Source organism: Protopterus annectens, chromosome 2.part1, assembly GCF_019279795.1.
Source record: "Protopterus annectens isolate FY-2018-M chromosome 2.part1, PAN1.0, whole genome shotgun sequence".
NCBI classification, from domain to species: Eukaryota; Metazoa; Chordata; order Ceratodontiformes; family Protopteridae; genus Protopterus; species Protopterus annectens.
The window spans coordinates 1,376,618,016-1,376,645,902 of record NC_056729.1 but is presented as its reverse complement, the minus strand read 5'-3'; the positions used below and the strand labels follow the sequence as shown (position 1 = coordinate 1,376,645,902).

The window sequence follows — 27,887 nt, the reverse complement described above, 5'->3', positions numbered from 1 at the left end:
GTGTTGATGTTTAGGGGTGGGTTAAGTGAGTTAGGGTTAGGGTGCAGGTAGGGTAAGTGTGCGATAGTGACGGTGTTGAGGTTTAGGGGTGGGTTAAGTGAGTTAGGGTTAGGGTGCGGGTTGGGTAAGTGTGCGGTAGTGTCGGACGTTAGGGTTAGGGTTTAGGTTAAGGTTAGTGGATATGTTATTGTGTGCAATGTGTAGTTGACATTTTTTGTGTCAGTGTAGTGGTATTCGGTTTTTTGAGTTGTTGGTGTTGTGTGTTTTCGGTTGTTTGGGGTCGGTAACTTGTGTGTCGGTGAATCGGAAGTTCGGTGATAGAAAGTAGACCCATATATATATATATATATATATATATATATATATATATATATATATACACACACACACACACACACACACACACACACACACACAGACATGCAAAACTATTTTATAAAGTTTAACATCTGCTTATCTGTCTGTCTCCAGCTGTATCTACATGAATATAATTTATTCATTGGTAGTTACAAAGCCTGCAGGCAAGGAGACTACTGGGGAGCCAAGCCCAATTTCCCAAATGCCCCAGAGAGCTATCTGGCTTAGTGACATACTTGGAGTCACACAGTAGGTAAATAAAGGCTGAGAGGAATCAAACCCCAAACACATACATAAATGCATGGAACTAGCCATACCCAACAGAACCAAGATGCTTTCCTCCAAAAAAAGGAAGCCAATCTAGTGGTCCCCTGCCATTAATAAACTCTACAATAGAAGGAAGAACCTGTTGCAGAAAAAGGTGAAGTCCCAAGACTCGAAAAGCTCCCTTATTAGCCTCAACAAAAAGTTGAGATCCCTCATCAAAACCTCTAAAGCCAGCTATGAAGACAGAATTGCGGTAGACACTAAAAACAACCACAAAGCCTTCTATAGTTATATCAAGAATCTCCATTGCAATACTCAGGTTTGCTTTGAGTTACGGCACAATGGTACCTCCTATATTGAGCCAACAGATATTGCAAACATACTGGCCAACAGATTCAGTGCCAACTTTACCCCTCTCCCCCCAAAAGACCATCACAATACCAGAGGAATGCCAGGCACCGAGCATTACTGAAGCACAAGTTAAAGCTACATTGTCCAAGGCCAAAAATACAGCTTCCATGAGACTCAACAATATCCCTGGATGTGTTCTACATGAACTACAAAGTGAATTGCCATGACACCGGTGTGCCTCTCTTCAGGCTTTGTCCCTACTGAATGGCACACTGTGATAGTCATCCATCTCCATAAAGGGGGAACGAATACAGGCCCTGGGAATTATTGCACCATTAGCCTGATGATTCTGATATGTATGGCTATGGGGCGCATCATCATGGACCTAATTAACAAGGATATAGGGAATCTCCAAACTTTAGATCCCACTCAATTTGTTTTTGTGAAAAGTAGATCATGCCTGCTCAACCTGGTTGACTTCTTTGAGTCAGTCACCAGAGCTGTGAATGAGGACAAGGCAGTTCATACAGCCTACCTCGATCTGGCTAAGGCCTTTGATATCATTCCTCACTCAGGAATTTTTGATAAACTCACCAAACTAGGCATCAACCTCTATATCACTAGGTGGGTTCCAAATTGGCTCACAAATAGAACCCACAGTGTGAAAGTAGTGGACTCCAAGTCAGACTGCCGACCAGACACAAGTGGAGTCCCGCATGGATCAGTCCTGGGTCCTCTCCTGTTTGTCATCTACTTCTTAGAAGTCCAGGCCAACACAAAGGGAACTCTGGCTGACCAAATTCACAGACGACTTGAAGCTGGGAGCCAATATTAATTCTCCATGTGATGTAGACATTCTACAGAAAGGCCTCACTGAGACCAATGACTGGTGTCGAAACCATAGGTTCATAGGTTCATAGGTAGGTACTAGGCTATCTGCCCGAGGGCATTTATAAGCCTAGCCAGAGTGTGCCGGCGTTCGCCACCCCATTGATTAGTTAACTGAGCCTCTGTCAAGCAGAGGCAATGAAGTGATCCCAAGGGTATATTCTCTGTTACCCATCCACTCGTCAAGGCTTCTTTTGAAGAGTGTTAGTAAGGGGCTCTGCCTAATGTAGTCAGGAATTTTGTTCCAAAGCATGGGGAGTCTCTGTGACAGGAATCTATCCCTCCAGCATGTTCTATTTATTGTTGTGGCGAGGTTTAGCTCACTAGAGCACATGGATTTCTTTAGGTGGAGCATGTCCATCAATTCTGAGTTGGACATGATTTTGTAATTCAGGCAGAGATCACCTCTGAGTAAGCGATATGCCACTGAGTACAGTCGGAGTTTTTTCAGTCGGGCTGCATAGGACATATGTTTGAGGCCAGTAATCCTCTTGGTGAGGTGTTTTTGTGGTCTTTCAAGCTTTTGGAAGTGTCTTGTGAGGTACATCCCAAATGGGGCATTGTACTCTATGATGGGTCTGATGAGTGACGAGTAGAGGGGCACTATAACCTCTTTATTTCTAGATGCGAACTCCTTAGTAATTAGATGGGCCACATAGAAGGATTTCATAACTACTTTGGCAATATGATTGTCAAAGAAGAGATTACTATCTACCTGGGTCCCCAGATCTCTTATTACCTCTTCTGTATTAAGGGGGCTGCCACCTATGTGGTAATTCGTAGGTGTTTTGTTTTTCCCAAACGGGATGACTATGCATTTTTTGGCATTTAGCTTTAGGCCATGACTTTGACACCAGGTGTCTGTCTCAGTAAGGGCCTTTTTGGAGGATGTCCGTGTCAGCCATTGAGTATCATTTATGGCTCCCAGTTTGCAGTCATCGGCCAACTTGGTTAGCCATAGTCCTCCTGTGTTTGCTTGTACTTCTGAGAAATATATGCCGAACAGTAGGGGTCCCAAAAACAAGCCTTGCAGGACACCATTTGTGACTGGTTTAGAGTCAGACCTGGAGCCCGCTATTCTTACCATGTGAGTTCTGTCTGTAAGCCAGTGGGCAACCCATCTTGTAACGTAGGGGTTTATGTTCAGCCTGGTGAGTTTTTCTATAATACCTGAGTGAGGAATGGTGTTGAACGCCTTGGTGAGATCAAAGTAGGCTGTGTGAACCAGCTTTCCCTCATCTATGGCCTTGGTAACTGTCTCGAAGAAGTCAACCAGGTTTAGTAGGCATGATCTGCCCTTAACAAAGCCGAAGTGGGTCGGGTCAAGTGTTTGGAGGTTCCCAATGTTTTTGTTAATGAGTTCCATGATGATGCGCTCCATAGCCTTGCAGACCAGGCTAGTCAGGCTTATGGGGCGATAGTTACCAGGGTTAGTTGTGGCCCCTCCTTTGTGGAGTGGAATAACCATTGCTGTATACCATTCTATGGGCACGTAGCCTGTGGAGAGGTTGAGGTTGAACAGCGTGTTTAGGTGGGGCCTTAAGCTTAATGCCAAAAAATGCGTCGTCATCCACTTTGGGAAAGACTCAGTCCCCACAACATCGATGGGAGCCCACTGAACACGGAAGGCATTATAAGAGATCTAGGGACACAGGTTGACAGCAACCTCTCCTTTGACCACCACATTTCCACTGTAGTCAGAAAGTCCTTCTATGTGGCACATCTCATTACCAAGGGTTTTGCATCCAGGAAGAAAGAGATCATCATCTCTCTCTCTCTCTCTCTCTCTCTCTCTCTCTACTCTTCCCTCATTAGGCCAGTCATCGAGTATAATGCCCCATTTGGCATGTACCTCACTAGAGACACATGCAACAGTTAGAAAGGCCACACAAGTAGCTCATGAAGGGGATCCTAGGCCTTAAACACATGTCCTACATGGACAGACAAAAAACTCCAGCTATTCTCTGTCTCATATCATCTACTAAGAGGCAATCTCTCCTTAACTTACAAGGCCATGTCTGACCCAGCTCTGTTAGAAATGCTACATCTAAAGAAATCCCAATCCCTCCATACCACATGCTCCAAAGACCTCAACCTCATTACTACAATCAACAGAACATGCTGGAGGAGCAGGTTCATAACCCAGAGACTGCCCATGCTCTGGAATAGACTTCCCATACATGTCAAGCAGAGTACTTTACTGGCCCTCTTCAAGAGAAATCTTGATGAGTGGATGGGAAATAGAAAGTTCACCCCGAGATCACTCCAGTGGCTCTACTAGATAGAGGCACTGGGAACTAACGTTGGGTGGCATGATGCCAGGGCACTTCTATTGGCTAGGCTTGTAAAGGCTCCAGGGTCATTATCCTAATACACACCTATGAATCTATGAACTACATTATGTGGCTAATTCCCTGAACTAACTGCCAGACTGAAAAGAAAATGGGCAATGGGTTCATCCAGGATCAATTTGTTCTTGTATGTAAAGAGAGTACAGAAAGTATGATAAACTATTACTGTAATCCATTTTATCCTTCAAAAGGTTTGGCAGATGGATCATCACAAATTATTTTGAGGAATAAAGTCAGACAACAGATAATTTCCTAAGAAGTTGGTCCATAGGGTTACTTTATGGAAGTGAAAAAAGACATGAAATGTGTTCAGAGGCTGGTTATTACAGCATACCATTCACTCACAGTGTTGAAAGGGTATATGGTTTTTGCCCATTAATGCATGCCTGGAAATGTTACTGAATGCAAACTGACTAGCAAATGGACATCACCAACAGGACTGGATCTGTGAAATCTCAGTATAGCTGCCATTTATGACAGGTATTATCATTAAATACAGAATACAGAAATGAAAGCAAGGATGATGTCAGGATGTCCATAACTTGCCCAGAGGAAGGAACCAGTCTGCTAAGGCCATGTCCTACTATGGTTAAAATAATAAATAAGAATCAGGGTACAATCAGGGTACAAAAGAGGCAGGAAATTTAAAGAGCGACTGCAACATATAAAATGTACAAAAATGCAGTTTTACATTTCTTTGTTATGCTTTATATATTTACTGCTACAGGCAGTCACAATGCTGTGAGCTCTACGCCTCACAGCATCCCATTACCAGAAAGAGTCTTTCTCTCTCTCTCTCTATATATATATATATATATATATATATATATATATATGTACATATATATATATATATATATATATATGTATATCTATATATATATATATATATATATATATGGATCCCTATCACATGGTCGACAGGCCATATGATCGACTTTCATTTGGTCGACAGTTCATTTGGTCGACAAGCAGTTTTATGTGGGGGCCCACACCCCTAATGAGGGGCTGTGCCCCCCCTAACTATATATATCAACTCCAGGGTCACACAACATTGGGGAGGGGGGCAAATCTGCCTGTCGACCAAATGGCTTGTCGACCATCTCAGGTAGACCCATATATATATATATATATATATATATATATATGTTTATATATATATATATATATATATATATATATATATATATAAAATATCACTTTCTCATGTATTCTGTCTTTCTCTTTCTCTTTTTTTTCCTCATTCAGTCACATCATCAATCACCATTACTATAGATGTACAAAAGCATTGTTTGTGGTCCAAATCATGAGCAGTTAAATAATACAGTGCTACCTTGTGTTAACAAAAATAGATCTTCACAGCTGAAGCCACAATGCTTGTTGAACTCAGCATTTTCAAAGACAAATTACTGCACAAAAAGACAGAACATTACTTTTGCTTTCAAATAGATCTCACAGACTGATGAGGGGCTGTTAACAAGAATCTCCTATTTGCATTCTTACATAGGAGAGATGGAGAATAGGCAGTTTAATAGATTTGCTTGTGAAATGGAAACACTAAATTCAACACCACTGGAATAACTCTTCTGATTTTTATAGCAAGATATCTTTATGGTGCCTTACCTCATCAAATCTAGCTTCATCTTCACAGTTTTCAAGAACTCTTGTATAAAATGATAGCCCTAAAATGGAAGAAAGAAGAATACACGTATGAATATTAGAGTGTGGTACATGTGATATATACTGAGCAATTTATAATGATTGTGGTCATGAGGTAACAAGGAATCAGTATGCTCTATTGCAAAACCATTTCCATATCAGAATAACAATAAAGGAAAGTTGAAAGTTTGACATTTGTGAAGACATTTTCAATAATTACTTTCTCTGTACACTGAAAAAGTGTGGTTGCTTTTTGCTTGCATAAATACAAGAATACTGAAGACAGTAAAGTACTGCATTACATACTGTGCTTTACATTAATTGCTGAATTTTATCATTTACCGATTTGCCAAATACTGTATGAGCTGTATATGCACCATCATTTTCCTGTTGCAAGGGACTGCCTGCCTACTGGTTACTATTTTAGGTAGACGTATGCTCGGCAAAGGAAAGGTCTAAGTTCCTCTACCTCTGAGGATTAAACATCATAGCACTGACCTTTAAATATCATAGCAGAGAGTCAGAAAGAGGAGCACTTTCTTATTTTGCACAATACAAGTTTTTCATACGCAAGGCCCTGTACAGTTAGTGTTAGTAAGACTTTGTATAGGATTAATTTATGTATTTAATAACCTACATTCCCATAAACAAGAGGGATATCATAAATCTAGGAGGAAAAGGCTGTACCCGAGGACAATAATTATAGTGCTATGCCTAAATTGAAGCAGTTGAGAGATATGCTTTGGGGGACACAAATTAAACACATGGGATTCAAGTGAAACACATTCCTTGTATTCATTTCAAGGATGTCAGAAAAGAATGTTAGGAGTTGCTGTCACAACAGTAAATGTGCATCGGAAAGAGGTTCTTATTGCTGATGCATGCCAGCAGTGTGTAATGTTACTCCTGGTGTTACCAGGTTATCTGATCATGCTTAATATTTCATGAGCTCCATGATACTGACATTGTGGACTGGTACTTTGTAGATATGGGCACCATCCAAGAAACTGTGAAAATGCATCAATTTTGTCTGCAGCCCTGCAGGAGACATGCAGTACCTATCCAAGTGGATGCCATGGTATGTGTGGGCTGTACATATATCATCTACAGGGACTTTTCAGTGACCTACGGGGGACACATTGGGGAGGTCTCAGACATCTGCCTTCAGAATACTCTTTCAGTTCAATGATGCCATGCTGCAAAATGTGGGGAACCTTTTGTGGTTTCCTCATACACCAGAGGAGAAATCCAACACCATGTGGGATTTCTATGTTATAGCCCATCTCACTGAGGTGCTGGGGTCCATAGACTGTACTCACACTGAAATCAAGATCCCACTTGATGAACTGGCGGGAGGTATATGATCCATATAGGGTATCACTCCACCAACTGGCAGGTGGTCTGTAATGCAGAGTATTTTCTATAATGTTAAACCACGTAGCACAAAACCAAGTAAAAAGACCACCAGGCAAAGAATCCACACAGTTTTATTACTCTGACATCTCGGCAAAGTCAGCCTTCAAGGAGTATAACATTACAAAAAATCCACCTGCCCATATATCCACATAAATAAAATAATAAAACAATTAATCAATTACTTAACGTCATTCAGTAAAAGCCTCCAATTCATTTCTGCATTTAACCCATTCAGAATCATTGTGTTGTATTTCAGGATATATACAGATTCTTTAAATAACAATTCATTTTTTAAAAATTCATCTCCATATGTATAAACATTAATTTTTTCTAATAAAACTGTGTGGATTCTTCGTCCAGTGGCCTTTTTATCTTCTATAATGTGCCTGCAAGCTACTAAGGCAAACATCAGAACTCCAGCTTATGACACACTTGTGACCCATATCAATGTTTTGCAAGGGGTGACTTCCACTAGGGTCATTTGTTGGTAATGCTGTATATACCCTTGAACTCTCTCTTGTGACACCCATAAGAAATCCACAAAATCAGACAAACCAGGGGTACAAACATGCCCACTCACAAGCAAGGAACATTATTGAGTGAGTGCTTCAGCTACTGAAAACATGCTTCCACTGTCTGGATTGATTCTGTGTTATCCTGCAATATGACCTTGTCATGCATGCATAAATAGTGTAAGCATGTGTAATGTTATATAATACCATATCATATTTGAGATGCAGTTGCAGTAGGGTAAGCACTTGCAGGTGCAACAACCCCAAGCACACAAGACAATGGAGGCTGAGTTAGATGTGAAGTTGGCGAAGGAGCCAGCAGCAGGAGCTGATCATGTTAAATGTAGTCAGTACAGGATGGTGTGGTATTAGCAAAGAGGCAGTGACGTGCGCACAGCTTAAGAGCTTACCAGACAAGAGGAAAGCATATATACTACAGTAAAAGTGATGCATGCAAAAGTAGCACCAGGCTGTGCATATTCATGCATAGGCTGGCCACACTGTGTGTCAGATATAGGTTCAAGTGATGCACGCAACCTCAACATCAGGCTGTGCGTACCCATGCATAGGCTGGCCACACTGTGTGTCAGATATAGGTTCAAGTGATGCATGCAGCATCAACATCAGGCTGTGTGTACCCATGCATAGACTGGCCACACTGTGTGTCAGATATAAGTCCACCCCCCCCACTCCAAAAGGGGGGATCCACCTAGGATCCCAGGAACTACCGCCCCTTCAGTCTGACGAGCCTGATCTGCAAAGCTATGGAACGTATTATCATGGAACTTATAAACAAAGACATTGGCAACCTTCAAACACTGGACCCCACCCAGTTTGCGTTCATGAAGGGCCAATCTTGTCTCCTGAACCTGATTGACTTCTTTGAATCAGTCTCCAGAGCCATGGACGAGTGTAAGGTGAACCACACCACCTATCTGGACCTCACCAAGGCCTTTGACACCATCCCCCACTCTGGAATCATAGACTTACTAAGCTGGGCATTAATCCCTACATCACCCAATGGGTTGCCAACTGGCTTACTGACAGAACCCACATTGTAAAAGTAGCCGACTCCAAATCCAGCTCCAGACAAGTGACAAGTGGAGTACCTCAGGGTTCAGTCCTGGGACCGCTCTTGTTTGGCATCTACTTCTCTGAAGTATAGGCCAACACTAAGGGACTCTGGCTAACAAAGTTCATAGATGACTGCAAACTGGGAGCCATTATTGAATCCCCAAATTATGTGGATACTCTACAAAACGGCCTTGCAGAAACAGATGCTTGGTGCCAGAGCTATGGGCTCAAGCTCAATGCCAAGAAATGTATAGTTATCCCCTTTGGGAAAAAACATGTACCCATGAATTACCACATAGGTGGCAGTACACTAAACACCAAAAGTGTGATAAGAGACTTAGTGACACAGGTGGACAGTGGTCTCACCTTTGATAACCACATCGCCATAACAGTCAGGAAATCCTTCTATGTGGCACACCTCATCACTAAGGGCTTTTCATCCGGAAAAAAGGAGGTCATTGTCCCACTGTACTCATCCCTCATTAGACCCATCATAGAATACAATGCACCATTTGGTATGTACCTCCCAAGACATCTGCAACAACTGGAAAGGCAGCAGAAATACCTCACTAAAAGAATCACAGGCCTAAAGCAGATGCCCTACGCTGACCACCTTAAAAAACTCCAGCTATACTATGTCGCATATTGTCTACTCAGAGGTGATCGCTGCTTAACATACAAGGCCATGTCCAACCCAGAGCTGTTGGACATGCTACACTTAAAGAAATCCCAATCCCTCAGAGCCACACGCTCCAGGGATCTAATCCTTGTCATCACAATAAACAAAGCATGCTGGAGGGATAGGTTCCTGACCCAGAGACTCCCCAGACTCTGGAATAGACTGCCCATACAGGTCAAGCAGAGTGCCTCTTTGGCCCACTTCAAAAGGAACCTTGACGGTTGGATGGTAGAAAGGAAATTCAGCCCGGGGATCATGTCAGTCACCCTGCTAGACAGGGGTCCAGGGAAGTAAATAGTGTGGGAAGAAATAGCCAGGGAATTGTTATGGCTAGGCTTGTATAGGCCCTATGGCCGATAGCCTAGTACCAACCTATGAACCTATGAACATAGACTGGCCACACTGTGTGCTAGATATTGGTTCAAGTGATGCATGCAACCTCAACATCAGACTGTGTGTACCCAGGCATAGGCTGATCAACCTGTGCATTAGACATAGGAAACCTAAGTAAACATGCACAGGCAGGGCACAGTTATCATCATTTACACTGGTAGGGAATGGTGCACAGGAATACATGTCTTTCACAGGGAAAAGTGTAAATGCTGAGGATTATGATAGTGTGCTGTGTCAGTTTTGCTAGTATTGGAGGGGGGTTTAGCATAAAACATTGAAAGGCTAGTTTCAGTGGAAGAGTGTGTGTGTGTCTGTGTGTGTGTGTGTGTGTGTGTGTGTGTGTGTGTGTGTGTGTGTGTGTGTGTGTGTGTGTGTGTGTGTGTGTGTGTACTGGGGTTGTAGTGATGTGACTGTGGGTCTGCTGGGACATAGCCTCAGCAGTACCTGCAGCGCTGTGGCTTGATGCACTCAACAGGTCCAAAGCATGCATGGCAGTGGTTTCAGCATCCCATGTATGTCCCAATCCATTCCAGCTAGCTCTATCAGGAGTTGCTCTGGATGTAACCCTCCCCTCCATAGGTACTGGTGTGCTGCATGATTGTGGGCAATGTCTGCTATGAGATGTGTACTTTTGCCATTGCCATGACCATGAGGACACTCTCTCTCCTAGGTGGTGACGTATCTATAACAGATGAAGCCATAAATGTGCTACTATTGTAGGAGCAGGATCTGGGTTATCCATCATCACAATGGCTACCATCTGTGGATGTATCAGTGGCTAGCTTCTTGGATGGCCCCTCATCCCTGTCAGGTGAGCCTGAGAGGATATGGCACATCCAGTATGTAATTGAGTCTACCCAAACAATCACACATGTGGGACATGCACTCCTGTAGGCCATCACACCCACTCATCACCCTCACTAACTGTGATGGCTGTGGTGCTACTAGCCTGTACCTCCACAATGGCTCTGCACATACCCTGCATTGCAGATACTGACACATCATCCTAAAGGGAGATCGGTAACCATGTTTCCAATAAGCACCAATACCCACCTCCCTGTGTGGACCTCTCTGCCCATGGATGCTAGTGGCAGATTCTGACATGTATTTACTAGAGGCCTGAACACTTCCCTTACTGATAGTGTTTCCATTAACCTGTCTTCCCTGTGATATGTGAATATCATGTATATCTATAATTATACAGGCTGTGTCCATGATCTGCTCAGAGGATGCAGTGGTCACATTCCCTGAGTCCATCGCACACGCAGTCTGTACTCCTTGACTGTGCCATCTTATCCCTGCCACCATTATCAGAGGCTGCAGCTGCTCCAACATCAAGCAAGGGTAGTTCCACAGTGCTAGTGCCAGATAAAGAATCACCTGTGACCATACCAAAGCACAATGTCCTGTGTAAGTGTGACCCAGCACCAAAAGTGTAAATGCTGCCGAGGTTTACAAATGTCAATAAATTTAACTGCACATTTTGTGCAGATGACTAAATATGATTTTATTTTATTTTTTATTTATTTTATTTTACATTTGTTGACTGGGATAGTACAACTGGATGCATGTCCATTTTCAGCGGAGGCCCGGGGAGAAAAGCTCCAAGGGTAAGCAGATACAGCATTACATAATGCCAGCATTACATATTACAAAGAGACTATTTACAGAGATTACATAAGTAAGCAAGTTAAACAAGTTCCACAGGTTAGAGTTAATCCTGAGCGCAAGTCAGGATTAAATTAAATTGCACAGTAAACTGGTTAACAGATTTTTTACACATTCTAGAGAGAGTTAGCCAGGCTTGATACATTGACAGATGAATTCTGATATATCTGTATACCAAAAATCAGACATCAAAAATAATTTGGACAGGGGCGGTGCAGAGGCCTTACAGGCATTCTTACACAGACATAGTTCTATATGCCTGGTGCATCTGCAGTAGATTGTCTTGGTGTCTGGTCCATCCCTGACCCAGCATCTAACACCACCCTATGAGACTGTATGAAGGTGCTACTGCCTCTGATACAGGCCAGAAACTCCTCTGTCTCTGTGAGAGGTGGTTCTGTTGATGTCCCCCACCCACTGACATACCTTCTCATGCCAGGGGATGGAACTTTTTGTTCATCAGCTAATGTGATATCTAATGAATGGAAAATAATAACATGGTCCTGGGATTAGTTTGTAGGTATTAACATTACTCAGATTTAGCAATCCACAGCTGCAGGTTTTGGAGCTCTAAAAGACTGAAGTGTCAACAGTTTCTATACAGCTGAGTAAGTGCTTCAACTGTCACTGCCAAATGGAAAACCAACTTGAGACTTTTATCTAATATGTGTTCCACTAGGAGACTTTATATAATACTGGAAACAGTCTGTTAAATAAATTGGTGCATTCACTGTCAGATTTTCAGAACACAGCAATGCCATGAAATGACTCTGAAAATATAAATGCATTTTCCTTCATAAAAAGGATACACTGATGTATGTGGTAAGAAGGAAACATCAGTGAGAGTCAGAACCACTTGATCTGTAACTTTCCTCAAAGAGAAGCCTGACGTTAACAGACAAAATGGGATGGACAGTTTCAATTTCAAATAGCAATTTTCTTGAGGCAGTGACGTTTCTTGTCATATGTGATCATTGTTACTTACAGCAACTGGCTAAGAATGTTTCTTAAGGATTAAGGATTTCTTCCTAATGTCTATTACAGTTTATGAAAGATTTAGCAGTACTATGGCAAAAGAAATATGCAAATGCATTATACAAATGGTGCAGTCATCAAAATACTATGCAACAATAGCTAACTCCATATCAGATTGGTGTCATGCTACTCAACTAATAGATAATTATTAATGTTGTCCTTATAGTGTTCAGTAGGAATGATTCCTTGTTTTTATATGTTATGTTAGTTCATTATTAAGATTAAAGACAAAAACAAATTAAAGAAGTACAGGTACATGCAGATTATCATTTAGGTGCTTCAGCGTCACTTGTTAAGGGCACTCATTTTGGTTACTGTTTATTTTAGGACACACCATCAGACTTTGCTCAGATGTTGCCCGTACCAACTTGATTGACATCCTGATGGGGCTGAGTTAAGTGTTCAAGAAGGTTTAAAAGTCATTTTTAAAAAGCTTTAAAAAATTAAAACTCTAATGTCTGACACTACTGATATAATGTCAGGGAAAGATGACCACACATATCTAGGAAGCGGGGTGCCACCCCCTGCATCCCCTGCTTTACACAATTTTTAAGTGCTTTGCAGTCAGTTTGGGGGGGGGGGGTCATGGGCGCATAAGCCCAGCAGTGGACATTACTATTTTCTAACCTTATTTTGTTAACAAAAATATGATTCACAGGAACATTAATTTCTTAAAAATAGGAGTACTAACATTATAAGGTTGTCTCACATCACATCAAGGGAGGAGCTTCCTACTGCGCATCCTGATGTGTCCTAATATAAACAATCAACAACATTTCTTACTGTTATCATAAAATTATATGTTTTGTGAGCCTCCTTCAAACAATGAATACATTTCATTTGCTGTCCTCTTAGGATGGACCCAATTTCTGGATTCATTTAAGTAAGTGGCACAGAAGGCATGACCTTGCATATATTTGCCAGCTATGTCAGATGCAGTTAAATGCATTATTAATGAACTGAGGCACCTGTATACAGATGTCTAATAAACCCATTGCAAAACAAACGTGGAACAAAAGGCAGACACCCATCTTGAGGTCAAATCTTGAATGAAATGTTTTGTCTGAAGGCTGTGATTGTTTGCCAGCAGTGGAATGTTTTATGGGCTAATTTTAATGCAGAAAGAAGAGACAAGGAAAATGAAATAATTGCTACCATTATGTACTCAAATATACCCTTACAGTAAATGGCTTCTTTTTAAGGGGAGGAGCATGGAGGTACAACACTTGTCTAGCAATGGATATTCTTTGCGTTTCACTGATGCAGTCATTACATTTGGGTAATCTGCTGGCAGGTTGCCCTCAGTCGGCCTGAATAACAAAGTCTTGGGTCCTGCGTTGGTTTCTGTCTCTTCTTCCATGACGTCAGGCCGCGCGGTGCCCGATGCAGAAGCAGTTTGCAAGTGCTGGTTGGCCGACTCCTGAAATTTTCGTTTTCGAGTTTCAGAACTGAAGTCTTCAACTAAAGCTAAGTACCCCATTGGGGAAACTTTTTCTTGCTCCTTACCGATGTCAGTAAAAGTTAATAATTGTATTACTTGTGGGAAGCAAATACCTCATAAGGATTTTCATTTGTACTGTATTCCTTGCCTAGGCCCTGACCACAACGTGCCTTGCTGTCGGTTTTGTGCTAAATTTAACCAATGCACTATTAAGCATTGGTATATTTTTGCTTCTAAATATTTTGGCTCAAGATTTAACTATCCAGAAATGTCGTCAGTTAGCAATCCAACTACCGGAATTCACAAAAATCGCAAAGAAAAAGACAGAGACAGACCGTCGAGGTCCAAAACCAATGACGAAGCTTCTCCTAAGCCAGTCGCTGGTTCACTAGTACTCAGTGAGGTGCTTTCACAGCCCCTGATGCCTGCTACATTTGATTCGCAGGTCTCTACCGAGATATGCCACGAGACACATCAAGTATTGAACTCGTGGATGTATCTCCCTTAGATGGGTCCGTAGCCGCTGAGCAGGCACTGGTTTCAGAGGGTGTTTTTAGGCCTAAAGATTTGTATATTAAACTGACGCCATCATCAAAAACAAGGCCAAAACCAACTTCTATGTCTAAAAAACAGATGCATGGGCCACGTGTTCAGGCCCCTATGCCTAAAAAACAAATGATCAAAATGGCTGAGGATTTAATTACCTTGATCAGGGGTTCCCATCCCCCTCCTGCTAAGAGGCCTAGGCAAGGCAGTGATTATGAATCTTCAGATCATGTTTCCATTTCTTCTGATTCCTCTTCTGATCAGGAATTTTCTATTCCCCCTTAGGAGGACTCTGATGCAGAAGAATCCATCCCTTATGCTTCTCCTCCTGAGGATTTTTCTTTTGGAGAAACTTTGCATACCTTAAGGGAACATTTTCATTGGGAGAGTCAGGATTTTTCAGAATCCAAAAAGAGGCTTAGGGATTTCTTGCTTCTTCCTCAGCATAGGCCTTTGGCTATACCTCCTGTTTTAGACATTGTTGATGATGTTTTCTCAGAATCCAGCATGGCTCCTGATTCCCTGCCTCCGGCTCCTAGTAAGCCAGATAGATATTACAGGGTTCCTGACTCCCACAAGTTTCTTTTCAAAAACCCTACTGCTGATCCTGAAACAATTTCTCAAGGGTCTCAAGGGTGTTAAGGTTTCTACTTCTAAAAATCCTACCCCCTCCGATAGAGACTTCAGGGCGCTGGATAGATAGGGTAAGAAAGTTTACATATCTCCAACCCTGGCAATCAGGGCTTTAAACTGTCAATTTCATATGCTTAAATATCAGCAGCATGTCATGGGCTTACTTAAACAGAAAATTATGTTGATTTCTGACTGTGTGGAAAATAAAGAGTTACAGGATTTATTGCATTCAGCTGAACAAGTTGGAAAGCATACTTTTCAATGTGGTTTTGATTCCTTGGAGTTCTCCTGCAGGGCCACCGTAACTGGATCTGTGATAAGAAGGCATGCTTGGCTCAAGAAGCAAAATCTGCCTGATCATGTTAAAGCTAAATTGTTGGATGCTCCTTTACAACAGGACAGTCTATTTGGTAATAAGTCAGAAGACGTTTTGAAAAAGATGGAAGATAAAGCTAAATCTATGCAAACTGTAAAAGATTTCCTACAAGTGCAGCCACCCAGGTTCAGTAGGCACTGGCCTACTAAGAGTTGGTCCTTTCCAGTACCCAACAGAGCTGCTCAGGTCAAACCCAGACACTCCAAAGGCTCCAGGTTTCAGTCAGAAGGAACTTACAGAACAAAGCAATGGGGTGCCTCCACCTCCAAATCTGGAAGTAGCAAGGACCCCCCCCCCCCTACAGTAAGCAGTCTCAATGACTTTCTTCTGCCATTTCCAAGCGCTTATCGCTTATCTTTTGGCAGACCCTTTGGGGGGGAAACTAGCACTTCATGCTCAAAATTGGCATCTAATGACCCAGGACAAGTGGGTCTTAAATACAGTATCCCAGGGATACAGATTTCATTTCCACATGTTGCCAATTCCAAATGGATGGCCAGATCTACCTCCAAATCAGTGGGCAGAGGCCCAGAAACAAGTCATGTCCCTAATGGATATGGGGGCTATTCAACCAGTACCAGAAAAGGAAAAAGGACAAGGTTTTTATTCAAGACTTTTCCTGGTACCCAGAAAAGACAAATCATGGTGTCCAGTTCTGGACTTATCCATTCTAAATACCTTCCTGGACATTCCAAAGCTCAAGATGCTGACTCTACAACAGTTACTGCCTATTCTAGGCAAGGATGCCTGGTCGGTAACTCTAGACTTAAAAGAGGCTTACCTGCATATCCCAATCAAGGAATCTTGCAGAAGATACCTCCATGTCAAAGCAGGCTATTTGCATTACCAGTTCTCTGCACTGGCCTTTGGCTTATCTACTGCACCCAGGGTCTTCACAAAGTGCCTGGCACCAATGATTGCATTTTGCAGACAAAGAAACATTCAAATTTATCCTTATCTGGACGATTGTCTAATTCAGGCAGAAAACAAGGACACTCTTCTACAACATCTGGCATTTGTAAAAAGGCTTCTAACATGCCTAGGGTACACCATAAATGAAAATAAATCACAACTGGTACCCTCTCAAATAATAACATTCCTGGGTGCAAGCTTGAATACAACTGCCCAGATGGCTTACCTCACGCTAGACAAACAAACTCAATTGATGACATACTTCAAACAAGTGGCCACAAAAACCCAGCTATCTGCAAGACAAATTCTGCAGGCTTTGGGGTTCATGGCTTCCTGCATTCTACTAATTCCATATGCAAGACTGCATATGAGGAAACTTCAATGGTACCTAAAAAGCTTATGGAGTCAACATTGTCACAGCCTGGAAATAATGATTCCTCTCATTCCTTGCCTACAACAGGAGTTCCTATGGTAGGCAGAGGCCTGTCACCAAAACAAGGGATTGTCATTCATTCTATCCCCTGCCACCCAGACACTGACTTCAGATGCATCAGATTATGCCTGCGGGGCCCATCTGGCAGGGAGATGCATTCAGGGCGAATGGAGCCCAAATCAAATGCACCTACATATCAACCAGAAAGAAATGCTAGCTGTACAGAATGCTCTGACAGCTTTCAAGGACTTTCTTCATCCAGGAGAACTACTGATAAAGATGGACAACACCACAGTTATGTGGTACATAAACAAGCAGGGGGGTACCCACTCCTACCCCCTTTGTGGATTAGCCATGGCCTTGTGGAACACAGCCTTGACTTACCAAATACATCTACAAGCTCAATTCCTGCCAGGAAAGCAAAATACTCTGGCAGACGAACTAAGCAGAAACCTTATGGACCCACATGAATGGAAAATGAATCCACAAATCTTCAGCATGTTGACACGAAGATGGGGGAGCCCAGACATAGATCTTTTTGCATCTCCCCAAAACTATCAGTTGGACAAATTCTGCACAAGAATCCATCACAAAAAAGCTTGGAAAGTGGATGCTCTATCCTTCATCTGGAAAAATCTATCAGTATTTGCCTTTCCCCCTCTGCCTCTGCTCTCCAAGGTTTTATTAAAAGTCAGACAGGAAAAAACAAAAATGATTCTGATTGCTCCAGACTGGCCTCGCCAACACTGGTACCTGCTTCTATTCAATATGTCACACCTTCCCCCATGGTATCTGCGTCAGACACCTCATCGTCTGTCTCAGCAGAACTATCAAATTCTGCACACTCAGCTCCAAACTTTGAATCTTGCAGCATGGCTAATCAACTAATTTCACCAGTCACACCTCTCAGTAAACCTGTAATGGATGTCATTTTGGAGGCAAGAAGGCCTAGTACTAGAAAATCTTATACTGACAAATGGAAAAGATTCTGTGTCTGGAACCAAGCACAAGGAATAAACACAGCAATGCCCAATATTCCTCCGATTCTGCAATATTTAACTGAGATGCTTGACAAGGGCCTATCCTTTTCTTCTATAAAAATCCATGCCTCTGCCAATTCGGCTCATTACAACACAGAGCCTCCTCTCTTTTCTCATCCCCTGCTAAAGCAGTACCTCAGAGGGGCCAAAAATTTGAGACCCCTCATGAGAGCACCAACTCCTGCATGGGACCTTAAATTTGTGCTGGAAAAACTCACCCTACCTCCTTTTGAACCAGCTGCTACTGCAGACATAAAATTTCTCTCTTGGAAGACAGCCTTTCTTTTAGCAGTCACTTCTGCTAGAAGGATTTCTGAACTACAGGCTCTCATGGCAGTGGAGCCTTTCATTATCTTTTATCCAGACAGGGTGGCCCTCAACACCAATCCATCCATTATGCCTAAGGTGGTATCCAGTGTGGCTCTTAATCAGACCATTTATCTGCCAACTTTTTTCCCAAATCCACAGAACAAGGGGGAGCGGATTTGGCATTCATTGGATGTACACAGACAACTAAGATTCTACTTGAACAGGACAAAATCTCTAAGAAAGTCAGAGCAACTACTGGTGGCATTTGCTGCAGGGGCAGAGGGAAAGGCTATTTCAAAGCAGACTATTTCAAAATGGATAAGCCATTGTATTTGTTTCTGCTACATGCACCATGGTAAACCTGTCCCCAAGGCGATCAGATCCCATTCCACCAGCGCTGCATCTACTTCTGCAGCTTTTCTCAGAGGGATTCCTACCAGAGACATTCTAAAAGCTGCTACTTGGAGCTCAGTTCATACGTTCACCAAACATTACCATTTACCTCTCTTTTCTAAATCCAGAGCAGGCTTTGCCACTGCTGTCCTGCAGGGCCTTATAGCTGCTCCTAATGCTGTATAATTCCATCCTCCCAACCATAGCTTTGGGATTCTACCCAAATGTAATGACTGCAACAGTGAAACATGAAGAACATAGTACAGTTGTGTACACTTACCATAAATGTAAATGTTCGAGTGTATTCACTGTTGCAGTCCTGGTTACCCTCCCGCCAGCCCCCTTTTTCTCTCTTATTATACCTCTTCTTTCCTTTACTATGCTCAAAAGCCTTTTTGGTGTATTTGCTTTTAGTTGGAGGTATATTTTTTGTGTTCTAATTTACATGCATATATATGTATATATGTATATATATATATATATATATATATATATATATATATATATATATATAGATATATATAGATATATATATATTTTTTTTTTGCTCCCCATTTGGGGGGCACCTGACATCTGGGGCAAGAAAAACTGATTAAAATGGTGTCAGCTGCATGTTTTATACCTCTGATGACCTGACGTCATGAAAGAAGAGACAGCAACCGACGCAGGACCCAAGACTTTGTTATTCAGGCCGACTGAGGGCAACCTGCCAGAAGATTACCCAAATGTAATAACTGCAACAGTGAATACACTTGAACATCTACATTTATGGTAAGTGTACACAACTGTACTTTATGTCTGGATACTGGAGCACCTGATTAGCCTTAAACGTACCAACAAAATATCCCCATTACAGGAGGTTCTGGAGGGGAGATGGACTGATGAGAAACTGAAAGTCTCCTTATCTGGAACCCCAAATTACAGTCTTGACCTTACTTCAGTATTTATAGTACCCCAAAAATGTTCTCTGCAATTATATAGGTAGTGGAACAGAATGCTACCATTCCAAGTGAATGACCAACACAATATTTACTGAGAAATGTTGGTTAAATTCAATATTGCCTATCAAATCAGATACATTTGTACAGAAAAAGAAATGCAAACTTCCAGGAATTGCTACAGTTTTGCATTTGTGAATTAGTTACACCTGAACACAGTGTTACATGTATTTTGAAAACAACACATTCCACACACATTTCATACTTATTTTCCTCTTGCCTGATAGGGAATATTAACTCAGTATTGTACAAATCCATACAGCTATGCATGTGTAAAAGAAAAGAAAAAAGAACACAAAAAGGAGTTACTGCTTTGACAGGAATACAGACATGTATGACTATATATAAATGTGTGTGTGTGTGTGTGTGTGTGTGTGTGTGTGTGTGTGTGTGTGTGTGTGTGTGTGTGTGTGTGTGTGTGTGTGTGTGTGTAACAAGTGCAAATACAGGTAAACAAGAACTTACTTCTCTCTCTTATTTATAGCTGAGGAAGAAATACAATGTAACTGCCAGAAACAACAGCAGAGAGCAGAAAGGCTTGTTGAATTTTCTGATAAGTATAATTGAAAACCAAGAGAATTTTGCCTTACTCGTCTGAAATATGTATATGAAGCATACAGAAAAGGATTTAAAATCATTATAGTACTGTAAAAATAAAACATAAATGGTGCATGTATAACTGTTGTACTATTTTTACAACTCTTTTCTGTATTGGTAATTAGAAAATTATTTTTATAGCTTTGCAGATGAAAGAAATGCAACTGAAACCATTACAGTTCAAGCTAATATTACTGCATTTAACCTGATAACTTTGAATAATTACCAAGGATATTTTTAGTACTGTATTGAATGTTTTGCATGTACATAATTTGAGAAATACACCCACCTCTTCAAGAGGTGACAAGCCCTTGGCATTAAATTATCTGAAGTATGCATACGCACTACTCATTTCATTCCTCCCAAGTACAAGAGCACTTCCCAAATGACTTCTTTCTTTCTAAGCATAAGCACTTTCTATGCACAAGTTTTACTTCAACATTTTACTGCAATATTTCAATAGTGTATGAGATGCCATGTAAACATTATTGTGTGGATTTATTGTGCTTTTCCTGTTCTGTCTCTCCCAACTCCATTTTTTTCTATTTACTTATTTTGGTTATGTATTTCTTTCCTCTTTACTGTTTTGTTTCTCTCCCATTTATTTTCCTTTTTTAACAACTTCAAATCCCTCAGGAGCATGCCGAGCATGTACTAACCAAGCTAGGGACAGATCACCCCCTGCCCATCCATAGATGGCCTCACAGGTTCAGAGTGGAGGTAACAATCTTACAGGCACTCCACCATGTGACAGCCTGGCAAGCCTCAAAGAAAGGGGCTTCAGAGCTTGGTAGAGGATGTACTGGTGTAGGTAGTAGACAGGAGGATTCAGCCAGATGAAACCTCTCTTCAGCGTGAAGAAGACATGCTCTCCCAGTTGGTGCCAGCCACCTCACCAACACAGGAACCTACCCCCTCAACATCAGGGTCCTCCACTGCAATACCATCTGGAGTGGAAGTGTTTGTGAATTTCTGGACCAAGACTTCAGCAGGCATTTCCTCAGCCCTTCTTCCCTTATCCTTTCTCCTGTATGTTTTTATCTGCTTCCCTCCACTTCCCCTCTTATATATAAAAAAAAATGAAAAAAAAAAGGGGGGAGGGGGGTCTATCCCCTGACAAAAAAGTGTACTTATTCTCTGCAACCCAACCTCCCTTGATGTTTCCTGTGTATGTTCCCTTGTTTGTTTCATTTCCCTTTCTTCAGTATTTCATGTTGCTCCCTTTCTATTCTTTAATGAAACCAGCAGGGTGTCCACAAAAGGATGGCCCCTTATACATAACATTAAACCCCCCCCCCTTTTTTTTTAAAAATCCATTTTAAGTGCTGCACAGTCCACAGCTTTCATTAAACCTTTCAGCCACCCCCACCTGCGATATGCAGGAAAAAAAAGTTATACGAACACTCACACTTTTGCAAAGTAATTCACAACTTCATGATGCAGAACTTTATACAACTTACTCTTTTGAGGGAAATGCTTTAAAAAAGACTTTGCTTTTCTGTAGTCATCACAAATTGCTTTGCTGAACTTACTTACATATCTGTGCAGCGCTCCTATTCGCAGGTAACTGTAAGTCATTTGCAAAGCCCCGGACTACAAATACTGATCATGGTGCATATGATTTTCTCCAGTAATTACTTCTTAAATGACTCTCCCATTATTTGACATATTTTAGTAGATTCAGTTTACTGAGATTTTTGTTAGCAAGTTTTATGTTTTTTTTTTTACTTATTTTATTATTATTAATGATATAGTTACAATCTGGCTTTTCTTTCGTCAGTTATGTTGTTTTCTGATTGGCTACTTTCAGTTAACTCTTTCATTATTTTACACTTTGATAAATGTAAAATAAATTAGTTTCTAAAGGCGCGATTTAGGTGAGCAATGTTGTTTATGGTAATAATATTTCTTTGTATTCTTGAATGACAAAGTGCAAATTTACTTTTGGACATTGTAAGACATAAGAAATGCTGTCAGTGTTTTAGTTATTTTTTATTTATCATGTTTATTTTAAATTAAGAAATTAATTTTGCTACTCTAGGCCAATGCAAAAAATATATATATTTTTGTTCATTTTAAGGTATTGGAAATTCTGTCAGCATTTCAGTTATTTTTATTCATCATGTTTATTTTAAATTAAAAAGATAATTTTACTACGTTCTTGACTAACTCCTCTTGATTCTACACCTACCACCTTCCCTTGTCCTGATATTTCTACCATGATACAAATCTGAAATTTAATAATGTAAAAATTATAAAATTTACATTTCTCAGATAATTGTTGCTATATCTATTAATTGCTGCTGTACAGTTTTTGTTATTAAGAAGTTATGTACTCACCATAACATTCCATGTTTGTTGTCCATCTTGCCTTCTTTTATTGCTGCTTGGGTTCGGAACCGACAATCAGTTCCAACTCGGCCTTATTCAAAAGCTCGAGAGCTTCCACTGGCTCGTGGCTAAACCCTATCCCATGATGCTCAGGGAAGATTACCCAGATCTTGTTTGCAGAAAAAAAAAAAACATAATTATTATCTCTAAACATGCCACCAAATCCAAAAAAAAAAAAAAAAACTAAGAAGAGATTCAGAGACATAATAACTAATTTGCAAGAAAAAAACATTAGATCCTCCAGTAGAGAAGGTGGGGGAAGGAGGGTGGGAAGCAAGAATAAAGGTGAGATGGACAACAAACATGGAACTTTATGGTGAGTACATAACTTCTTAATGTTATGTTGTCCTATCTCGCCTTCATTCATTGCTGGTTGGGACAGTGCCCCTAGCAACTTCTTTCTTGGGTGGCGCAAGGAAAAATACTCTTCAGAACAGTGGACCCAAAAGAGGCCTGGTCCTGGAGGACAAATCGACTTTGTAATGAGTGATAAAGGTATGAGGCTTTACCCATGTTGCTGCTGTACAAATGGAATCCATAGGTAGCCTCGCCTGAAAGGCAGATGAGGTTGATATAGCTCTTGTGGAATGGCCTTTCACTTTCCCGGGGAGTTCTCTGTTCTGAGATTTGTATGTATAAGCGATACAGTCTGTAAGCCATTTAGAAAGTGTGACCATTGATACTGGGGCCTTTTTCTTTTTGTCTGAAAAAGATACAAATAGCTGGTCCAATTTTCTGAAATCTTTTGTTCTATGTAGGTAGAAATGTAATTGTCTATGTACACATAACTGGTGTAGTTTATATTCTGCCTTGTTGCCATAGTTTGGGAAAAATACAGGTAAGTCAATTGATTGATTTAAATTGGCCTTTGAACACACTTTCAGTAGGAATCAGGGTTTGGTTCATAAGGAAACTCTATCTTTGTGAAACTTCATGTATGGGGGGTTGTATAGACAAAGCTTGAAGTTCAGACACTCATCCAGCAGATGTAATGGCAACCAATAATGCTGTCTTCCACGACAAAAACTTTATGTCACATGATGATAATGCAGGTTCAAAGGGAGGAAGAATCAACAGAGATAGAACAAAATTTAGGTCTCATGGTGCTGGAGGTTCTTTCATTGGAGGCCTTAGTAAGAACGTACCCTTTAAGAAAGCTTTACAAAGTCTGAGGGACATGATTTTTAGTCCTGTTTCCCTGATATGATAGTTTGATATAGCAGCTAAATGAACTCAAATTGTAGCCACCGTTGCACCTTCATTAAAAAGCTTGGCCAAAAAATCTAACACTGCTGTTATGGGGGCAGTAAAATTATCAATATGGTTGTTAAAAGCCCAATGGGAAAAATCTCTTCCATTTGCTAGAATATAATTTCCTGGTTGATCCATTATGAGATGAAATCAATATATGTTTCACTGCAGGGGAAATATTACAGAGCCTGGCTATTTGTGGAACTGGAGCAGCTAAGCTGTCAATTTGAGGATTTCTATTGATGGATGGAGTGTCCCTGATGGATGAGTCAGGAGGTCTGGAACTGGGTCCAGAATCCAAGGCTCCTCCGGGAGATGGGGCCGAAAAAAGGAAACCAAATCTGATGAGGCCAGTATGGTGCAATGAATATTACACAGCTTCTCATTGTGCTTGCTTTCTGAAGGACATTCAGTATCAAGGGAAAGGGGGAAAAAGCATAGAGGAGACCTGGGGGCCAATCGTGTACAAGTGCATCCCTTGGTGACTCAACTGGAAGGGGGAATCACGGTGCAGTAGCTGTTGCATTTGGCATTCATGGATGTGGCAAAGAGATTGCAGCAAGGCTGGCCCCACTTGTGGAAAATCTCTACTGCAACTTATTGTTTTATGGACCACTCATGGGGCATCAGAATGGCTCTGCTGAGTTTGCCCGCTATCACGCTAGACTTCCCCAGGGATGTGCGTTGCTGTCAGAAATTGTTGTGAAGAGGCTGCCCATTGCCATACTCTCTGTGCCTCTTCACATAGGGAGTAGGATTTGGTTCCTCCTTGTTTGTTTATGTACCACACTACTGACATGTTGTCTGTCTGAACTGCAATTGTTCCTAGTGGAAGACAGTCCTGGAATGCCTGCAATGCCAAAAGCACCACTCTCATCTCTAGGACATTGATATGCAAGTGGTTTTCATGTTCCTTTCAAATGCCTTGGACAGTGTTTCCCAGATAATACCCACCCTATCTGGAAAGCATCCGTGGTCCCAGTGGCTACTTTTTGCGGGAAAACAAACAGTTGCCGTAAAGTCAATTGAGTAGAGTGAAGCCACCAGCGCAGATCTTTCTTGCAGGATTCTGTTATGATAATCTTGTGAGACAGTGGTAGATCCTGCATGGACCACTGGGAAAAAAAGTAGCCACTGAAGAATCCTCATGTGTAGACAAGCTACAGTTACCAAGATAATTGCAGCCACCATGGTACCCAGAACTTTCAAAACAATCCTCACCTGTACTTTCTTCTTGGGTAAAAGGTTCTTGATTTGATGATGCAATGTTTGAATCCTTTCAGGGGGGTGTTTGGCCAATATTTTTCTTGTGTCTAAGTCTGTCCCTATAAATACAATATGCTGTGATGGCAATAAGGTAGACTTTTCGAAGTTTATTGTGATGCCTAACTGAGAGCGCAGATGAATGGTTGTGTCCCTCTCTCTTGTTAGTAGATGCTTGGTGGTGGTGGTTGGAGCCAGTCATCTAAGTATGGAAACACCCGTAATCCTAGACACCTCAAGTGATCTGTAACTACTGTCATGCATTTGGTGAACACTCTGGGGGCTGTAGTGAGACCAAAGGGCAGAGCTCGAAACTGGTAGTAACTGGCTCCCAGCCAAAAGCACAGATGTCTCCTGGATCGCCTGTCCATTTTTATGTGGTAGTATGCATCCTGGTGATCTATAGAGCACATCCAATTGTCTTTCCCCAGAAAGGGGAGTATAGACTGCAGTGTTACCATCTGGAACTTTGACTTCTTGACAGACTTGTTTAGCCTGCTGAGATCCAGAATGGGCCTTCAGTCCCCTGTCTTTTTTGGAACTAAAAAGAACCTTGAGTTAGTTTCCGATCCAAACTGGTCTGCAGGGACATTTTGGATGACTCCTTTTTTTCTAGCAACTTTTGTACCTCTAAAATTGAGTAATCCCTTTGACTGGGTGGAACATCTGGGACTAGTTATTTTTCTAATGGGGGAGAGGAAACGGGTATGTAATAACCTCTGGATATGATCGTTTGTACCCATTTGTCTTTTGTTATTTCTAGCCAGGAATTTGCATACAATGACAAGTGACCCCCGACTGCCTCCAGAGGCGGGCAGACAGGCCTCTTCTTAGGAGTCCTGAAAGGGTTTTCCAAGGAAGGAATCCCTGACACCCTGGTTCTGCGGACCCCCTCTGCCTCGTGGTCGGTGTCTTCCATTGTTATGTCCGCCTTCTGCCCCTGGGGGAAGAATCAGCATGTGCATCTGGGAATCCCTGACACCCTGGTTCTGCGGACCCCCTCTGCCTTGTGGTCGGTGTCTTCCATTGTTATGTCCGTCTTCTGCCCCTGGGAGAAGAATCAGCATGTGCATTTGGGAAATCTCTTTGGGACTTATGGAAGCACCCCCCCTTCTGACCTTTCGAATAAGGTCTAGTAGGGAGGGAGAAATGGACTCCAACAGCAGACAGAGTCTTTCCCTCCTACTTGCACCTGGTTAAGGTCTCTTTAACTTTCGGCCCGAACAAGGACGCGCCATCAAAAGAGGCGTTAATAAAGAAAGACTTGAAGGGTTCTGTGAAATTGCATAAGCACATTCAGGAATGTCTCCTTAAGGAAATTCCTATACCCACTGCCTTACTTGTTCCATCGGCTGTGTAGTGAATAAGTTGCATGGAGGACTTTACCACAGAGTTTAAGGTGGAGAGCTGGAAGGAAACCTTATCCTTATGCTAGTCTGAAGAAGCGGTAGTGTTATTGTGAAAGTGCTCACTTTTTATTACTTTCTATTTTGTTTAATAAACAGAGGTTTTTGCCCAGCCGTGTTGGTTGGGTACTTGTTTTTTACTTCAAGTTTACACAGTTTTCTTGTGAGTATCTTTCACCTGTTCCTGTGTATTTTTGCTTTTTGTGGATACCTTATCCAAAACCCTTGCAGCTAAAGTACCTTGAAGGGTATCTCCTAGCTCCTTCAGGAGATCCCTTTGGAGCCTAGTGAAATAGGTCAAGTAATTCAGCGATCTAAGAACAAACACTGCTAAAGAAAACACAACCTCTTCTGAGGGACCTCCTCAGAAAGGTACTCTGGAGAGGTTTCAGAAGAGATAGTTTCACCCGCTGGGGCATCCTGGAGTTTTGGGTCTCTGCACTTGGGTGGGAGAGATGGAACTGAGACTGGCACTGGTGCTTTTGGGGGAAGAGTACTTAGACAAGAGAGCAGAGCAGTCTGAGGTGACAGCACTCTCTCCATCAGCTCAAAAGCCCCCTGACTCCAATATGAGGAAATCACCAGTTCCAAGGAACCAGAAGACTCACCCCAAAGCAGAGTGTTTGGCTCTGAAGCTGATGTAGGAGCTGAGCTCACCCACACTGAAGCCCCGAGAGGTAGAATCGGGTCAGACAGCTGTCAGATCTGATTCCTCTCACTGGACCCAACGGGAGAACATTGGGTCCTAGACTCCTCAAATTCTGATGGAACTGAGGAAGTTGGAAGCAGTAGTTGGACTCAAGGATCCTGGAGCATATCTCGGCACCGACAGTTCCTCTGCAATTGGGTTCAAACACTCTGGCAACGAAACCCCAGACTGGGTCAGAGGAGGAACCGAAGAAGGCAAAGTGGTCTTTGTCAGTTCCGGTTCTCTCTGGGTTGGAGTTGACAGAATTTTGGCCAGCGATGGTGTCTGTAAGAGTCTCATCACCACCCGCTCCACATCATCATCGGATAAGCTTCTGGAGGATCAGGAGGACAAAGTTGGAGACCTCACTGTCTGGAGTAGCAGAGATCTCAAATTCAGAGATACAAGTTCCAATGCAGGAGACTGGCTCTGAAACTGGAGGTCTTTTGGCTCCGAAATCACAATTGGAGCCAAAGAGGGAGATTTTTCAGAACCGAGAGCCCTTGGTTATGAAGAAGATTCTTTAGCTATTATTCTTGCTGGCTCCAAGGATGGAGCAG

General features: G+C 41.9%; 1 protein-coding gene across 13 annotated transcripts in view; it reads right to left on the bottom strand.

Annotated features, from left to right (window-relative positions):
* Positions 1 to 27,887, bottom strand: part of OTOF (otoferlin) — a 2,911,272-nt gene that overhangs the window by 2,769,733 nt on the left and 113,652 nt on the right. For all 13 annotated transcript variants that reach the window (XM_044062838.1, XM_044062837.1, XM_044062844.1 and 10 more), the window contains exon 2: positions 5,838 to 5,896. In XM_044062838.1, the coding sequence (XP_043918773.1) occupies positions 5,838 to 5,896 (59 nt within the window). The remainder of the gene's footprint in view (positions 1 to 5,837; positions 5,897 to 27,887) is intronic.